The following is a 15,860-nucleotide window of genomic DNA, read 5'->3' on the forward strand; positions in this document are numbered from 1 at the left end:
CCTATTCCCCGTCCTAATTGCTCGCACGCATGCGCGCTGCGCGCTATGCAAATCGCGCTCCCCCTATTATTCAAGCCACGCCTCCCCGCCAAAACCACGCCCTCATATTTAAATTAGGCGGCCACGCGCGTCTCATTATGCAAACCACGCCTCCGCCCGCGCTGCGCACGCGCCTTTCCCGTCAAGCCACGCCCACTTCCGGTCCAGGCCCTGAGGCGGCTCCGTCGCTTTTATTTGAGGGGGGGGGGAAGGGAGGAAAAAAAACCGGGATAAAACCGGGATAAAACCGGGAAAAACCGGGAAAAAACCGGGGAATTCGGGATCGGGAAGGGCGGGAGGAGCGGGAAAAGGCGGGCTCAGGCCCCGTAGACGCTCTCGTCGCTGTAGGCGATGTAAAGGAAGAAATCCTCCTCGTGGTGTTCCTGAGGGAAGGGAAAAAAGCGGGAACCGAAAGGGTTAAAAATCCGGGAATGTCAATCCCGGTTTTTACCTTTGGATTTGGGATCGGGATCGAGAAATTCCCCAAAAATTCCCGAGTTTTTCCCCCTCAGGGATCGCGATGGAATTTTGGGTTTCTCACCCCAAAAAATCCCAAAATATTTCATTTTTTTCCGGGATTTTGAGGCTTTTTTTCCTTCCCAATCCCAAATTTCCTCATCCAAATCCCAAATTTTTCCCCTCATCCCGAATTTTCCCCCTCCCGAGGATTTTTGGGATCCCCCAGATCCCAAATTTCCCTTTTTCCACCCAAATTTCCCTTTTTAACCCCAAATTTCCCTTTTTCCACCCCAAATTTCCCTTTTTAACCCCAAATTTCCCTTTTTCCTCCCAAATTTCCCTTTTTCCTCCCAAATTTCCCTTTTTCCACCCCAAATTTCCCTTTTTAACCCCAAATTTCCCTTTTTCCTCCCAAATTTCCCTTTTTCCACCCAAATTTCCCTTTTTCTTCCCAAATTTCCCTTTTTAACCCCAAATTTCCCTTTTTCCACCCCAAATTTCCCTTTTTCCACCCCAAATTTCCCTTTTTAACCCCAAATTTCCCTTTTTCCTCCCAAATTTCCCTTTTTCCACCCCAAATTTCCCTTTTTCCACTCCAAATTTTGGTTTTTGGGGTGTTTTGGGTGTTATTTTTGGGCAGTTTTTGGGGTTAATTTTGGGTATTTTTGGGGTATTTTTGGGGTATTTTTTGAGTTATTTTTGGGGTTATTTTTGGGGTGTTTCAGGGATTAATTTTGGGGTGTTTTGGGGTGTTTTTGGGGTGTTTTGGGTTATTTTTGGGGTATTTTTTGATTTATTTTTGGGGTGTTTTTGGGGTGTTTCGGGGTTATTTTTGGGGCGTTTTTGGGGCGTTTTTGGGCTGGTTTTGGGTGTTTTGGGGTTATTTTTGGGGTGTTTTGGGGTATTTTTGGGGTATTTTTTGAGTTATTTTTGGGGTTATTTCTGCGGTGATTTTTGGGTGTTTTTGGTGTTATTTTTGGGGTGTTTTTAGGGTGTTGTTGGGGTATTTTGGGGTGTTTTGGGGTGGTTTTGGAGTATTTTGGGATACTTTGGGATATTTTGGGGGTATTTTGGGGCGTTTTTGGGGCATTTTGGGTTATTTTTGAGGCGTTTTTGGGGTATTTTGGGGTGTTTTTGGGGTGTTTTGGGGTGTTGTTGGGGTGGTTTTGGGGTATTTTGGGGCGTTTTTGGGATATTTTTGGGGTATTTTGGGATATTTTGGGATATTTTTGGGGTGTTTTGGGGCGTTTTTGGGGTATTTTGGGTTATTTTTGGGGCGTTTTTGGGGTGTTTTTGGGATATTTTGGGGTGTTTTGGGTGTTTTTGGAGTATTTTGGGGTGTTTCAAGGTGTTTTTGGGGTGTTTTTGGGGTATTTTGGGGTGTTTTTGGGGTGTTTTTGGGGTGTTTCGGGGTGTTTTTGGGGTATTTTGGTGTGTTTCAGGGTGTTTTTGGGGTGTTTTTGGGGTATTTTGGGGTATTTTGGGGTGTTTTTGGGGTCTTTTGGGGTGTTTTTGGGGTATTTTGGGATATTTTGGGATATTTTTGGGCTTTTTTGGGGTATTTTGGGGTGGTTTTGGGGTATTTTTGGGGTATTTTTGGGTATTTTGGGGTGTTGTTGGGGTGGTTTTGGGGTATTTTGGGGTGTTTTTGGGATGTTTTTGGGGTATTTTGGGGCGTTTTTGGGGTGTTTTTGGGGTATTTTGGTTGTTTTTGGAGTATTTTGGGGTGTTTCAGGGTGTTTTTGGGGTGTTTTTGGGGTGGTTTTTGGGTATTTTGGGGCGTTTTTGGGGTGTTTCCGGGTGTTTCGGGGTGTTTTTGGGGTATTTTGGGGCGTTTTTGGGGTGTTTTGGGGCGTTTTTGGGGTGTTTCGGGGTGTTTTGGGGGTATTTTGGGGTGTTTCAGGGTGTTTTGGGGCGTTTTTGGGGTGTTTCGGGGTGTTTTGGGGGTATTTTGGGGTGTTTCAGGGTGTTTTGGGGCGTTTTTGGGGCGTTTCGGGGTGTTTTGGGGTGTTTTGGACCTGGTAGAGCTGTCCCATGGTGGCGCTGGTCGGGGGGATGACGTTGTTGACGAAGAAGAACAAAGCGTCCTCGGCCCGCAGGTGAATCCTCTTCCTGATCAGGAAATAAAACTGCCCCACTGGAAAGAAAGAATTCCCAAAATTCCATAAAAAACGGGGAAAAACCCTCGGGAATTATCCCCAAAAAATCCCTGAGGAAATCGGGGCGGAATCAGGGGGAAAAATCGGGGGAAAAATGGGAGGAAACGGCACGAAAAAATTCAAAATATTCTTAAAAAAAAGCTCCAAAATCTGCTCAAAAAAATTCCAAAATATCCTCAAAAAAAATTCCAAAATATCCTCAAAACAATTCCAAATTAATCCCAAAAAAAGGCCCAAAATCAGCTCAAAAAAAGCTCCAAAATATCCTTAAAAAAAATCCCAAATAATCCCCAAAAAATCCCCAAAATCAGCTCCAAAAATCCTAAAATAATCCCAAAGAAAGCCCCAAAATCAGCTCAAAAAAAATCCCAAAATCAGCTCCAAAAATCAGCCCAAAAGCCCCCAAAATATCCTCAAAAAAATCCCAAAATCAACTCCAAAAAAATTCCAAAATATCCTCAAAAAAATCCCAAATAATCCCCAAAAAAGGCCCAAAATAATCCCAAAAAAAGGCCCAAAATCAGCTCAAAAAAATCCTCAAAAAACCCCAAAATATCCTCAAAAAAATCCCAAAATCAGCTCCAAAAAATTCCAAAATATCCTCAAAAAAATTATCCCAAAATCAGCTCCAAAAATCCCAAATTAATCCCAAAAAAGCCCCAAATTTGCTCCAAAAATCAGCCCAAAAAACCCCCAAAATCAGCTCAAAAATCAAAAAAAAAAAATCCCCAAAATCAGCCCCAAAAAAACCCAAAATCAGCCCCCAAAAAAACCCCAAAATCTGCTCCAAAAATCCCAAAATAATCCCAAAAAATCCCAAAATATCCTCAAAAAAATCCCAAATTTCCCAGAATTCCACCTTAAAAAACCCCCCAAAATTTGGATAAAAACCCAAAAATTCCAATGAAAAAACCCTCAAAAATTAGACAAAAAACCTCCCCAAAATTCCCCAAAAAATCCTCAAATCCCATCCCCAAAATTCCCAAAATTCCAGAGGAATAATCCCAAAAAATTCCACCCCAAAAAATTCCCAAATTCCCTCAAAATTCCACTGGAAAAATCCTAAAATTCCACAAAAAACCCCCAAAATTCCACAAAAAAACCACAGAAAATTACGGAAAAAGTCCCCAAAATTTCCCAAATCCCCAAAAAATTCCCAAAATTCCCAAAATTCCACCAGAAAAATCCCAAAATTCCACAAAAAAACCACCCAAAAATTAACCCCCCCCCAAAATTTCCTAAAAAACCCCCAAAATTCCCCAAAAAATCCTAAAAATACCCAAAAAAATCCCAAAAATTCCTAAAAAGTCCCCAAATCCCCAAAATTCCCGAAATTCCATCAGAAAAATCCCAAAATTCCACCAAAAAAACCTCACAAAAATTTAAAAAAAATCTAAAAAATCCCTAAAAAATCCCCAAATTCACCCAAAAAAATTCGTAAAAAAATCCCAAAAAATCCCCAAAAATCCCCAAATCCCCCCAAAATTCCCAAAATTCCCAAAATTCCCAAAATTCCACCTGTCAGGTCGGAGGGCACCAGATATTTCTTCTTGTCCAGGTCCCCAATTCGAGCCTTGGGCGCCTTTTCCACGATCACCTGAAATGGGGGGAAAAATGGGAAAATCCGTTAAATTTTTGGGGAAAAAATGGGAATTTGGGAAGGAAAAAATTCCTTAAATTTGGGGGAAAAAAAATGGATTTAGAGAGGGAAAAATTCCTTAAATTTTGGGGGAAAAATCTTGGATTTTGGGGGATTAAAATTTGATTTTTGAGGATGAATCCCTTGGGGTTTTGGGGAAAAAAAAAATCTTGGATTTGGGAAAAAACTTCCTCGAATTTTGGGGCAAAATCCCTGGAATTTTGGGAGATTTTTTTTGAGGAAAAACTTCCCTAAATTCTGTGGGAAAATCCTTTAAATTTTAGGGAAAATCCTTTGAATTTCAGGAAAAAAAAAATAAAACAAAACAACAAAAAATGAGGGAACGCCTCCCAAAATGAGCCCGAAAATTTGGGAATTCCCAAATTTTGGGGATTTCCGGGTGGATTTTTTGGAATTTTGATGATTTTTGGGGTGAATTTTGGGATTTTGGGGTGAATTTTGGGATTTTGGGGTGAAATTTTGAGCTCCCTGAGGGAATTTTGGGATTCCCGGGGTGGATTTGGGCTGAATTTGGGGATTTTTGGGGTGGATTTTGTGATTTTTGGGGTGAATTTTTGGATTTTGGGGTGAATTTGGGCTGAATTTGGGAGTTTTGGGGTGGATTTGGGCTGAATTTGGGGGTTTTGGGGCGAATTTGGGCCGAACTTTGGGATTTTGGGGTTGGATTTTGGCGATTTCGGGGTGGATTTTTGGGCTCCCTGAGGGAATTTTTGGCTCCCGAATTGAATTTTTGGCCTCCCCGGGTGAATTTTTGCCTCCCGGATTTGATTTTTGGCCTCCCCGGGTTGAATTTTGGGCCTCCCCGGTTGATTTTGGGCCTCCCCCGCCTCACCGGGACTCGGTCCGGGTACTTTTTCCGGATTTTCTCGCCCTCGCAGCGACGTTTCTCGAACGGATGCTCCTCCTTGTACAGGAACTTCATGGCCGGGCCGGGCCGGGGGCCGAGGCCGGGGCCTGCTGGGGGCCGGGGCCTTCTCGGGGCCTTCACGGGACCGGGACCGGGGCCGGGGCCTGCTCGGAACCGGGACCGGCACCGGAGGCTTCGGCCGCGCGCAGGGATCCGGGCCCGCCCCACTGCGCCTGCGCCAACGGCGTGCGCTACGCAAACAGCGTAAGCGCCTCCCCTGCACCGGAATGACGCGGCGCCACGGAAATGGCGTAAAGGTGGGTGGGGAATACCCTCAGCGCCACGCAAGTGGCGTACGGGCCTTGCCCTCAGCGCTACGCAAATGGAGTAAGGGGTTTCGCTACGCCAATCGCGTAAGGGCTTGCCCTCAGTGTTACGCTACTCCCAGCTCATCCCAGTTTATCCCAGTTTATCCCAGTTCATCCCAGAATATCCCAGAATAGCCCAGAATAGCCCAGTTTATCCCAGTTTCCTCTGCCGCTTCCCAGTGCCTTTCCCAGTTCGCTCCCAGTGCATCGGGAAAGCCTCGGCGGCGCCCTCAGCGCTACGCAAATGGCGTAAGGGCCTTGCCCTCGCTCGTCCCAGTTCCTCCCAGTCCATCCCAGTTCCTCCCAGTTCCTCCCAGTCCATCCCAGTCCGTCCCAGTCCGTCCCAGTCCATCCCAGTCCCTCCCAGTCCGTCCCAGTCCATCCCAGTTCCTCCCAGTCCATCCCAGTTCCGGTAACGGGGAGGCCCCGGGGCGGAGGCGCGGAAGGATCCGGGCGGTGCTGCGGCCCTCATGTGACTGACGTCATGTGACTGACGTCACCGCGCGGGGATAGTCACGTGAGAGGCGGGGAACGTAAACACGGCGGTCACGTGACGGGAAAGAGGCGTGGCCAAGGCGGGGCGGGCGAAACCATTCGGGGAGAGAAGGGGGGGGGGGGAGGGAGAATCCATCCCAGTTCCCTCCCAATCCATTCCCAGTTCATCCCAGTCCCTCCCAGTTCATCCCCAAACGAGTCCCAGACGCTCCAATTTTTTGGGAAAATCCCAACATTTTCTTTCTTTTCCCCGCCCCAAAAGCCCGGGAATTCCCAAGAAAAATTCCGGGAATTTCCCGGAAAAAAAAATTCGGGAATTCCCCGAAAATTCGGGAATTTTGGGACAACCCCGCCCCCCCCCCCCCAACAGGATTTTTGGACCCTTCGGGAATTTTGGACCCTCTGGAAATTCGGGAATTCCCAAGAAAAATTTGGGAATTCCCAGAAAATTCGGGAATTCCCAGGAAAACTCGGGATCGTGCCCTCTCATCTCCTGGGAATTTTTTGGGATTTTTTTTGGGATTTCTGGGAATTTTTTTGGGGAATTTTGAGGGATTTTTGGGGGATTTTTTTGGGGAATTTTTGGGGGATTTTCTGGGAATGTTTTTGGGAATTTTTGGGGGGATTTTTTTTTAATTTCTTGGGAATTTTCTGGGAATTTTGGGGGGAATTTTTGGGAATTTTTTGGGGAATTTTTGGGGGAATTTTTGGGAATTTTTTTGGGAATTTTTTGTGGAATTTTTGGGAATTTTTTTTGGAATTTCTTTGGGAATTTTGGGGGGAATTTTTGGGAATTTTTTTGGGGAATTTTTGGGGGAATTTTTGGGGGAATTCTTGGGAATTTTGGGGGGAATTTTTTGGAATTTTTTGGGGGGAATTTTTGGGGGAATTTTGGGGAATTTTGGGGGGAATTTTTTGGGGAATTTTTGAGAATTTTCTGGGAATTATTTTGTGAATTCTTGGGAATTTTTTTGGGAATTTTTGGGAATTTTTTTGGGAATGTTTGGGATTTTTTTGGGGGAATTTTTGGGAATTTTTTTGGAATTTTGGGGGGAATTTTTGGGGGGAATTTTTGGGAATTTTCTGGTAATTTTTTTGGAATTCTTGGTAATTTTGGGGAATTTTCTGGGAATTTTTTCAGGAATTTTCCCGAGGATTCCCGGGAATTCTCTCCGTGATTTCCCCCCCAAAACCCCCCGTGAATTGCGCCCCTCCCCCCCTCAGGCCCCCCGTCCCAGTGCTCCCAGTAAGGCCAGTGGCAGCAGGAAGGGGTTGAGGGGGGGGCAGGGGCCCCGCAGGGACCCCCAGAGCCCCCGGAAGTGATTCCGGAGCGATCCCAGTGCTCCCAGTGCTCCCAGCGCTCCCAGCTGCGCCCGCAGCGATCCCAGCAGGGCCAAAAGCACGGCGGACTCTGCGGGGGAGGGGAGAAACCAGTTAGACTGGGAATGGACCAGTTTGAACTGGGACCAGCCCAGTTTGGGATTGGGAATCCCAGTTTGGGATTGGGAATCCCAGTTTGGGATTGAGAATCCCAGTTTGAACTGGGAATCCCAGTTTGGGACTGGGAATGGACCAGTTTGGGATTGAGAATCCCAGTTTGGAACTGGGACCATCCCAGTTTGAACTGGGAATCCCAGTTTGGGACTGGGAATGGAGCAGTTAAACTGGGACCAGCCCAGTTTGGGAATGGCAATCCCAGTTTGGGACTGGGAATGGACCAGTTTGAACTGGGACCATCCCAGTTTGGGATTGAGAATCCCAGTTTGGGATTGGGAATGGACCAGTTTGGGATTGAGAATCCCAGTTTGGGACTGGGAATGGACCAGTTAAACTGGGAATGGACCAGTTTGAGACTGGGACCAGCCCAGTTTGGGATTGGGAATCCCAGTTTGACACTGGGACCATCCCAGTTTGGGATTTGGAATCCCACTTTGGGATTGGGAATCCCAGTTTGGGATTGGGAATGGACCAGTTTGAGACTGGGACCAGCCCAGTTTGGGATTGGGAATGGACCAGTTAAACTGGGAATGGAGCAGTTAAACTGGGAATGGACCAGTTTGAACTGGGACCAGCCCAGTTTGGGATTGGGAATCCCAGTTTGGGATTGGGAATGGACCAGTTTGAACTGGGACCAGCCCAGTTTGGGATTGGGAATCCCAGTTTGGGATTGGGAATGGACCAGTTTGGGACTGGGAATGGACCAGTTTGGGATTGGCAATCCCAGTTTGGGACTGGGACCATCCCAGTTTGGGAATGGGACCAGCCCAGTTTGAACTGGGAATCCCCAAATGGACCCAGAACCTCCCAGTTTGGAACTGGGAACCCTAAAAATGGAATTTTTTGGGGGATTCCCCCCCGCCAAATTTTTTTGTGATTTTCCCCAATTTTTAGGGGAATTTTCCCCAATTTTTTTAAGGAATTTTCCCCAATTTTTTTCAGGATTTTCCCCAATTTTTTGTGAATTTTCCCAGAATTTTTTTTTTAATTTTCCCCAATTTTTTCTGGAATTTTCCCCAATTTTTTTTTGAATTTTCCCCAATTTTTCTGGAATTTTCCCCAATTTTTTGTGAATTTTCCCAGATTTTTTTAAGGAAATTTCCCCAATTTTATTTTTAATTTTCCCCAATTTTTTCAGGATTTTCCCCGATTTTTTCTGGAATTTTCCCCAATTTTTTGTGGATTTTCCCAGATTTTTTTAAGGAATTTTCCCAGATTTTTTCTGGAACTTTCCCCAATTTTTTTTTAATTTTCCTCAATATTTTTAGGATTTTCCCCAATTTTTTTGTGAATTTTCCCCAATTTTTTTAGGAATTTTCCCCAATATTTTCAGGATTTTCCCCAATTTTTTTTTTTAATTTTCCCCAATTTTTTTTCTGGAATTTTCCCCAATTTTTTCTGGAACTTTCCCTGATTTTTTTTTTAATTTTCCCCAATTTTTTTGTGAATTTTCCCCAATTTTATTTTTAATTTTCCCCAATTTTCTTTTTAATTTTCCCCAATTTTTTCAGGACTTTCCCCGATTTTTTGGGGCTCCCCCCCCCCCAAATTTGGGGGTCCCCTCTCACCTGCGGGGGGCAGGGGGGGCCCCTCCCCCCCCGCTCCGATCCTGGCCAGGAATTCGTAAATCCTCCCAAAATCCACCTCCAAATTCCCGGCATTCGGGCTCCAGGCCGGGTTTTGGGGCCTCCCAGCTTCCGGGGGGGCCCCGGAATTTTGGGGGGTCCCGGAATTTTGGGGGGTCCCGGAATTTTGGGGGGGTCTGGAGTGCTCCAGGGTCAGGGGCTCCGTGGCCGCCACCGTCAGCACCTGGGGAGGGGAATTTTGGGGAGATTTTGGGGGGTTTTTGGGGAATTTGGGGAGATTTTGGGGGGTTTTTGGGGAATTTGGGGGGATTTTTGGGAATTTTGGGGATTTTGGGGGATTTTTGGGCATTTGGGGGGAATTTTGGGGGATTTTTGGGGATTTTGGGGGATTTTTGGGAATTTTGGGGGGAGTTTTTGCGAATTTTTGGGAATTTTGGGGGAGTTTTGGGGAGATTTTGGGGTTTTCGGGGAATTTTGGGGGGAGTTTTTGGGAATTTCTGAGAATTTTTGGGAATTTTGGGGTATTTTTGGGCATTTGGGGGGAATTTTGGGGAGATTTTGGGGAGATTTTGGGGTTTTCTGGGAATTTTGGGGGATTTTTGGGAATTTTTGGGGATTTTGGGGAATTTTTGGGAATTTTTGGGGGAGTTTTGGGAATTTTGGGGAGATTTTGGGGAGATTTTGGGGAATATTGGGGGATTTGGGGGAATTTTTGGGGGATTTTGGGGGATTTTTGGGTTTTTTTGGGAATTTTGGGGGATTTTTGGGAATTTTTGGGGATTTTTGGGAATTTTGGGGGATTTTTGGGCATTTGGGGGGAATTTTGGGGAGATTTTGGGGATTTCTGGGAATTTTGGGGGATTTTTGGGAATTTTTGGGGGAGTTTTGGGAATTTTGGGGGGATTTTTGGGGAATTTTGGGGGATTTTTGGGAATTTTGGGGGGAGTTTTTGCGAATTTTTGGGAATTTTGGGGGAGTTTTGGGGAGATTTTGGGGTTTTTGGGGAATTTTGGGGGGAGTTTTTGGGAATTTCTGAGAATTTTTGGGAATTTTGGGGTACTTTTGGGCATTTGGGGGGAATTTTGGGGAGATTTTGGGGAGATTTTGGGGTTTTCTGGGAATTTTGGGGGATTTTTGGGAATTTTTGGGGATTTTGGGGAATTTTTGGGAATTTTTGGGGGAGTTTTGGGAATTTTGGGGGGATTTTTGGGGAATTTTGGGGAGATTTTGGGGAATATTGGGGGATTTGGGGGAATTTTTGGGGGATTTTGGGGAGATTTTGGAGTTTTTGGGGAATTTTGGGGGATTTTTGGGAATTTTTGGGGATTTTTGGGAATTTTGGGGGATTTTTTGGAATTTTGGGGGGATTTTTGGGGAATTTTTGGGGATTTTGGGGATTTTTGGGAATTTTTGGGGGAGTTTTTGGGAATTTTTGGGAATTTTGGGGGATTTTTGGGAATTTTGGGGGATTTTGGGGATTTTTGTATTTTTTGGGGGATTTTTTTGGGATTTTTGGGGGGGATTTTTGGGAATTTTGGGGGATTTTTGGGGGAATTTTGGGAATTTGGGGGAATTTGGGGGTTTTCTGGGAATTTTGGGGGTTTTTGGGGGGAATTTTGGGAATTTTTGGGGTTTTTGTGGGAATATTAGGGAATTTTGGGGGGTTTTGGGAATTTTGGGGTTTTTTTGGTATTTGGGGGAATTTATGGGATTTTTGGGGGAATTTTGGGGGATTTTGGGGGTTTTGAGGGGATTTTGGGGTTTTTTGAGGGGATTTTGGTTTTTTTTGAGGGGATTTTGGTTTTTTTTGGGGATTTTGGGTTTTTTTGAGGGGATTTTGTGTTTTTTTGGGGGGGTTTCACCCCAAATCCGGGGTGGGGGAGGGGTTGGGGACCCCCTGGAATTTCTCACCTGGGAAAAGGCGGCGCTGGGGGGACCCTCCGGGACCCCTCCCCCGAGGGTCTCGGCCAGGTCCTGCCACACCTGGGGGGGCAAAAACGGGGTGGGGACCCCAAAAACGGGGTCAGGGACCCCGAAAACGGGATCGGGGACCCCAAAAAACCCCAAAAATGGGATTTGGGGACCCAAAAAACCCCAAAAATGGGATTTGGGACCCCAAAAATGGAGTCAGGGACCCCAAAAATGGGATTGGGGACCCCAAAAAACCCCAAAAACGGGATTTGGGGACCCAAAAAACCCCAAAAATGGGATTTGGGACCCCAAAAATGGAGTCAGGGACCCCAAAAATGGGATCGAGGACCCCAAAAATGGGATTTGGAACCCCAAAAATGGGGTAGGGACCCCAAAAAATCCCATTGGAAATTCCAAAAATGGGGTCAGGAACCCCAAAAATGGGATCGGGGACCCCAAAAACGGAATCAGGGACCCCAAAAACCCCAAAACTGGGACTGGGGACCCCAAAAATGGGGTAAAAGACCCCAAAAATGGAATGGGGGACCCCAAAAAACCCCAAAAATGGGGTCAGGAACCCTAAAAAATCCCATTGGGACCCCCAAAAAATGGGTCAGGAACCCCAAAAATGGAATTGAGGACCCCAAAAATGGAATCAGGGACCCCAAAAACCCCCAAAACTGGGACTGGGGACCCCAAAAATGGGGTCAGGGACCCCAAAAATGGGATCGGGGACCACAAAAATGGGATTTGGAACCCCAAAAATGGGGTAGGGACCCCAAAAAATCCCATTGGGACCCCCAAAAAATGGGTCAGGAACCCCAAAAATGGGGTAAAAGACCCCAAAAATGGAATCAGGGACCCCAAAAACCCCAAAAATGGAATTGGGGACCCCAAAAACGGGCTTTGGAACCCCTGGAAAACCCGGAACCCGGATCCCTCCCCCAACCGGATCCGGATCCCCCATACCCGGGACCCAGAACCCCAAAACCCGGAACCCGGAACCCCGGATCCGGAACCCCAAAACTCGAGTCTAGAACCCCAAAACTCGAGTCTAGAACCCCAAAATTCTGAGTCTAGAACCCCAAAATTCTGAGTCTAGAACCCCAAGTTTTGAGTCTAGAACCCCGAAAATTTGAGTCTAGAACCCCAAATTTTAACACCTAGAACCCAAAAATTTGAGTCTGGAACCCCAAAATTTGGGGTCTGGAATCCCAAAATTTGGGACTTAAAACCCCAAAATTCGGGATCCAGAACCCCAAAATTCCGGATCTGAACCCCCAAAATTCTGGAGCTAAAACCCCAAAATTTGGGACCTAAAAACTCCAAAATTTGGGATCCAAAAACCCCAAAATTTGGAACTCAGAATCCCCAAATTTCAGACCTGGAACCCCAAAATTCGGGATTAAAAACCCCGAAATTGGGGATCCAGAATCCCCCAAAATTGGGGACCCAAAACCCCAAAATCCGGGACCCAGAACCCCAAAATCCGGGATCCAGAACCCCAAAATTTGGGACTCAGAATCCCAAAATTCCAGACCTGAACCCCCAAAATTCTGAGCCTAAAACCGCAAAATTTGGGACCTAAAAACCCCAAAATTTGACACCTAGAACCCCAAAATTTGGGATCTGGAATCCCAAAATTTGGGACTTAAAAACCCCAAAATTTGGGACTCAGAACCCCAAAATTCTGGACCGAAAAACCCCAAAATTTGGGATTGAAAACCCCAAAATCTGGGATCTGGAACCCCAAAATTTGGGACCTAAAAACCCCAAAATTTGACACCTAGAGCCCCAAAATTTGAGATCTGGAATCCCAAAATTTGGGACTTAAAAACCCCAAAATTCGGGATCCAGAACCCCAAAATTCCAGACCTGAACCCCCAAAATTCTGGACCTAAAACCCCAAAATTCCAGACCTGGAACCCCAAAATTTGGGACCTAAAAACCCCAAAATTTGGAACTCAGAATCCCCAAATTTCAGACCTGGAACCCCAAAATTCGGGATTAAAAACCCCGAAATTGGGGATCCAGAATCCCCCAAAATTGAGGACCCAAAACCCCAAAATCCGGGACCCAGAACCCCAAAATCCGGGATCCAGAACCCCAAAATTTGGGACTCAGAATCCCAAAATTCCAGACCTGAACCCCCAAAATTCTGAGCCTAAAACCGCAAAATTTGGGACCTAAAAACCCCAAAATTTGACACCTAGAACCCCAAAATTTGGGATCTGGAATCCCAAAATTTGGGACTTAAAAACCCCAAAATTTGGGACTCAGAACCCCAAAATTCTGGACCGAAAAACCCCAAAATTTGGGATTGAAAACCCCAAAATCTGGGATCTGGAACCCCAAAATTTGGGACCTAAAAACCCCAAAATTTGACACCTAGAGCCCCAAAATTTGAGATCTGGAATCCCAAAATTTGGGACTTAAAAACCCCAAAATTCGGGATCCAGAACCCCAAAATTCCAGACCTGAACCCCCAAAATTCTGGACCTAAAACCCCAAAATTCCAGACCTGGAACCCCAAAATTTGGGACCTAAAAACCCCAAAATTCGGGATTCAGAATCTCAATGGGAACCCTCAAAAAAATGGGATCTGGAACCCCCCAAAATGATCCCAGGAACCCCAAAATCCCCTCAGGACCCCCCAAAATTCCCAAATTTTGAACCCAGAACCCCCAAAACTCCCTCAGGACACCCCAAAATTCCCCAAAATTCCCAAATTTTGAGCCCAGAACCCCCCAAAACTCCAGAAAATTCCCAAATTTTGAACCCAGAACCCCCAAAATCCCCTCAGGACCCCCCAAAATTCCCAAATTTTGAACTCAGGACCCCCCAAAATTCCAGAAAATTCCCAAATTTTGAACTCAGGACCCCCCAAAATCCCCTCAGGACCCCCCAAAATTCCAAAAAATTCCCAAATTTTGAACTCAGGACCCCCCAAAATTCCAGAAAATTCCTGAAAATTCCCCAAAATTCCCAAATTCCCCAAAAAACCTGGATGGGGGCGCGGATCCGGCGCCGGAAGAGCAGAAATTTCCGGAATTTCGAGGTCAGGGCCTCTCGAGCCGCTCGGCCCCGGAGCCGGAGCAGGAACGCCCGGATCTGCCAAAAGGCGGGAAAAATCGGGAAAAATCGGGAATTTGGGGGTTCCTGAGGGGATTTGGGGGGAATTTGGGGGAAATTTGGGATTTTTGAGGGAATTTTGGGGTTCCTGAGGGAATTTTGGGGGAATTTTGGGTTTTCTGAGGGAATTTTGGGGGAAATTTGGGATTTCTGAGGGAATTTTGGGTTTTCTGAGGGAATTTTGGGGAAATTTTGGGGTTTCTGAGGGAATTTTGGGGGAATTTTGGGGTTTCTGAGGGAATTTTGGGGGAATTTTGGGGTTTCTGAGGGGATTTTGAGGGAATTTGGTGGAAATTTGGGATTTTTGAGGGGAATTTGGGGGGGAATTTGGGATTTTTGAGGGGAATTTGGGGTTTCTGAGGGGATTTTGGGGGAATTTGGGGGAAATTTGGGATTTTTGAGGGGAATTTTGGGGTTTCTGAGAGGAAATTTGGAGCTGAGGGGAAATTCGGGGCTCTCTGAGGGAAAATTTTGGGGATTTTGGAGAGGAAATTCAAGGCTCTCTGAGGGGAAATTTGGGGCACTTTGAGGAAAAATTTCGGGCTGTTTTAGGGGGAAATTTGGAGATTTTGGAGAGAGAATTCGGGGCTCTCTGAGGGGAAATTCGGGGCTTTTTAAGAGGAAATTCGGGGCTCTCTGAGGGGAAATTCGGGGCTTTTTAAGAGGAAATTCGGGGCTCTCTGAGGGAAAATTCGGGGGTTTCTGAGGGGAATTTGGAGGTTTCTGAGGGAAATTCGGGGCTCTCTGAGGTGCCGATTTCAGGGCTCCCCTGCCGGGATCCCCCCGAGCCTCCCCGGCTCCCTCCCCACCTCCTCCTCGCTCCTCCGGGGCAGCTTCTCCCTCAGCGCCGCCGGCAGCCGCTGCTCGGGGAGGCCTCTCCGCGCCTCCGCCCTCAGCGCCGCCAGCAGCTCCCGCTTCTCCCGCAGCCCCCACGCGCCTCTCCGGGGCCTCTCGGGGCTGCGCGGAGCCTCCGCCAAACGCGACGGGAGAAAACGGAGCCGCCGCGGCGGTTTCATGGCGGCGGCTCCTTCTTCCCCCCCCAGCTCACGGCGCCAAAATGGCGGCGGCGGCGGCGTCTTCTTGGCGCGGTTTCAGTGACGTCACAATAGCGCGACGGCGCCGGGTTCTTGGCGCTGTTTTAGTGACGTCACAAGAGCGCGACGGCTCCAACTCCTTGGCGCGGTTTTAGTGACGTCACAAGAGCGGGACGGCGCAAAAATGGCGGCACCGTCTTTTGGGCGCGGTTTTAGTGACATCACAAGAGCGCGACGGCGCAAAAAATGGCGGCTGAGTCCTGGCGCGTTTTTAGTGACGTCACGAGGACGCGACGGCTCCTACGTATTGGCGCGTTTTAAGTGAAGTCAAACAAGCGCGATGGCTCCTTATTGGCAGGATTTTAGTGACGTCACAAGAGCGCGACAGCGCTGAAAATGGCGGGAGCGTCTGGTCGCGTTTTTAGTGACGTCACAAGAGCATGACGGCGCCAAAAATGGCGGCGTCATCTTCTGTGGAGCGTTTGTGACATCACAAGAGCGCCACAGCACCGAAAATGGCGGCGGCGTTTCCTTGGCGCGGCTTTTAGTGACGTCACCGGAGCGCGCCGGCTCCAAGATGGCGTCATCGTCCTCTTGGCGCGTTTTTGGTGACGTCACAAGAGCGCGACAGCGCCGAAAATGGCGGCGGCGCCTTTTTAGTGATGTCACAAGA

At 47.0% G+C, this 15,860-nt stretch overlaps 2 protein-coding genes and 1 long non-coding RNA gene across 3 annotated transcripts in view; 1 reads left to right on the plus strand and 2 right to left on the minus strand.

Annotated features, from left to right (window-relative positions):
* Positions 1–15,860, plus strand: part of LOC147647492 (uncharacterized) — a 164,284-nt gene that overhangs the window by 123,498 nt on the left and 24,926 nt on the right. The gene's annotated exons all lie outside the window — the stretch shown is intronic.
* On the minus strand, positions 203–5,648 carry GABARAP (GABA type A receptor-associated protein). Its single transcript, XM_086871894.1, has 4 exons — positions 5,150–5,648; positions 4,176–4,254; positions 2,517–2,635; positions 203–422 (listed from the first exon to the last, which is right to left on the minus strand). Exons 1-4 carry the CDS (start codon positions 5,237–5,239, stop codon positions 357–359), a joined length of 354 nt encoding a protein of 117 aa, XP_086728020.1. The 5' UTR covers positions 5,240–5,648; the 3' UTR covers positions 203–356.
* SNAPC2 (small nuclear RNA activating complex polypeptide 2) lies at positions 7,092–15,242 on the minus strand. Its single transcript, XM_086871869.1, has 5 exons — positions 14,963–15,242; positions 14,025–14,132; positions 11,022–11,093; positions 9,093–9,333; positions 7,092–7,438 (listed from the first exon to the last, which is right to left on the minus strand). Exons 1-5 carry the CDS (start codon positions 15,167–15,169, stop codon positions 7,248–7,250), a joined length of 819 nt encoding a protein of 272 aa, XP_086727995.1. The 5' UTR covers positions 15,170–15,242; the 3' UTR covers positions 7,092–7,247.

The sequence above is a fragment of the Cyanistes caeruleus genome, chromosome 37, assembly GCF_971803275.1.
Source record: "Cyanistes caeruleus chromosome 37, bCyaCae1.hap1.1, whole genome shotgun sequence".
NCBI lineage: Eukaryota > Metazoa > Chordata > Aves > Passeriformes > Paridae > Cyanistes > Cyanistes caeruleus.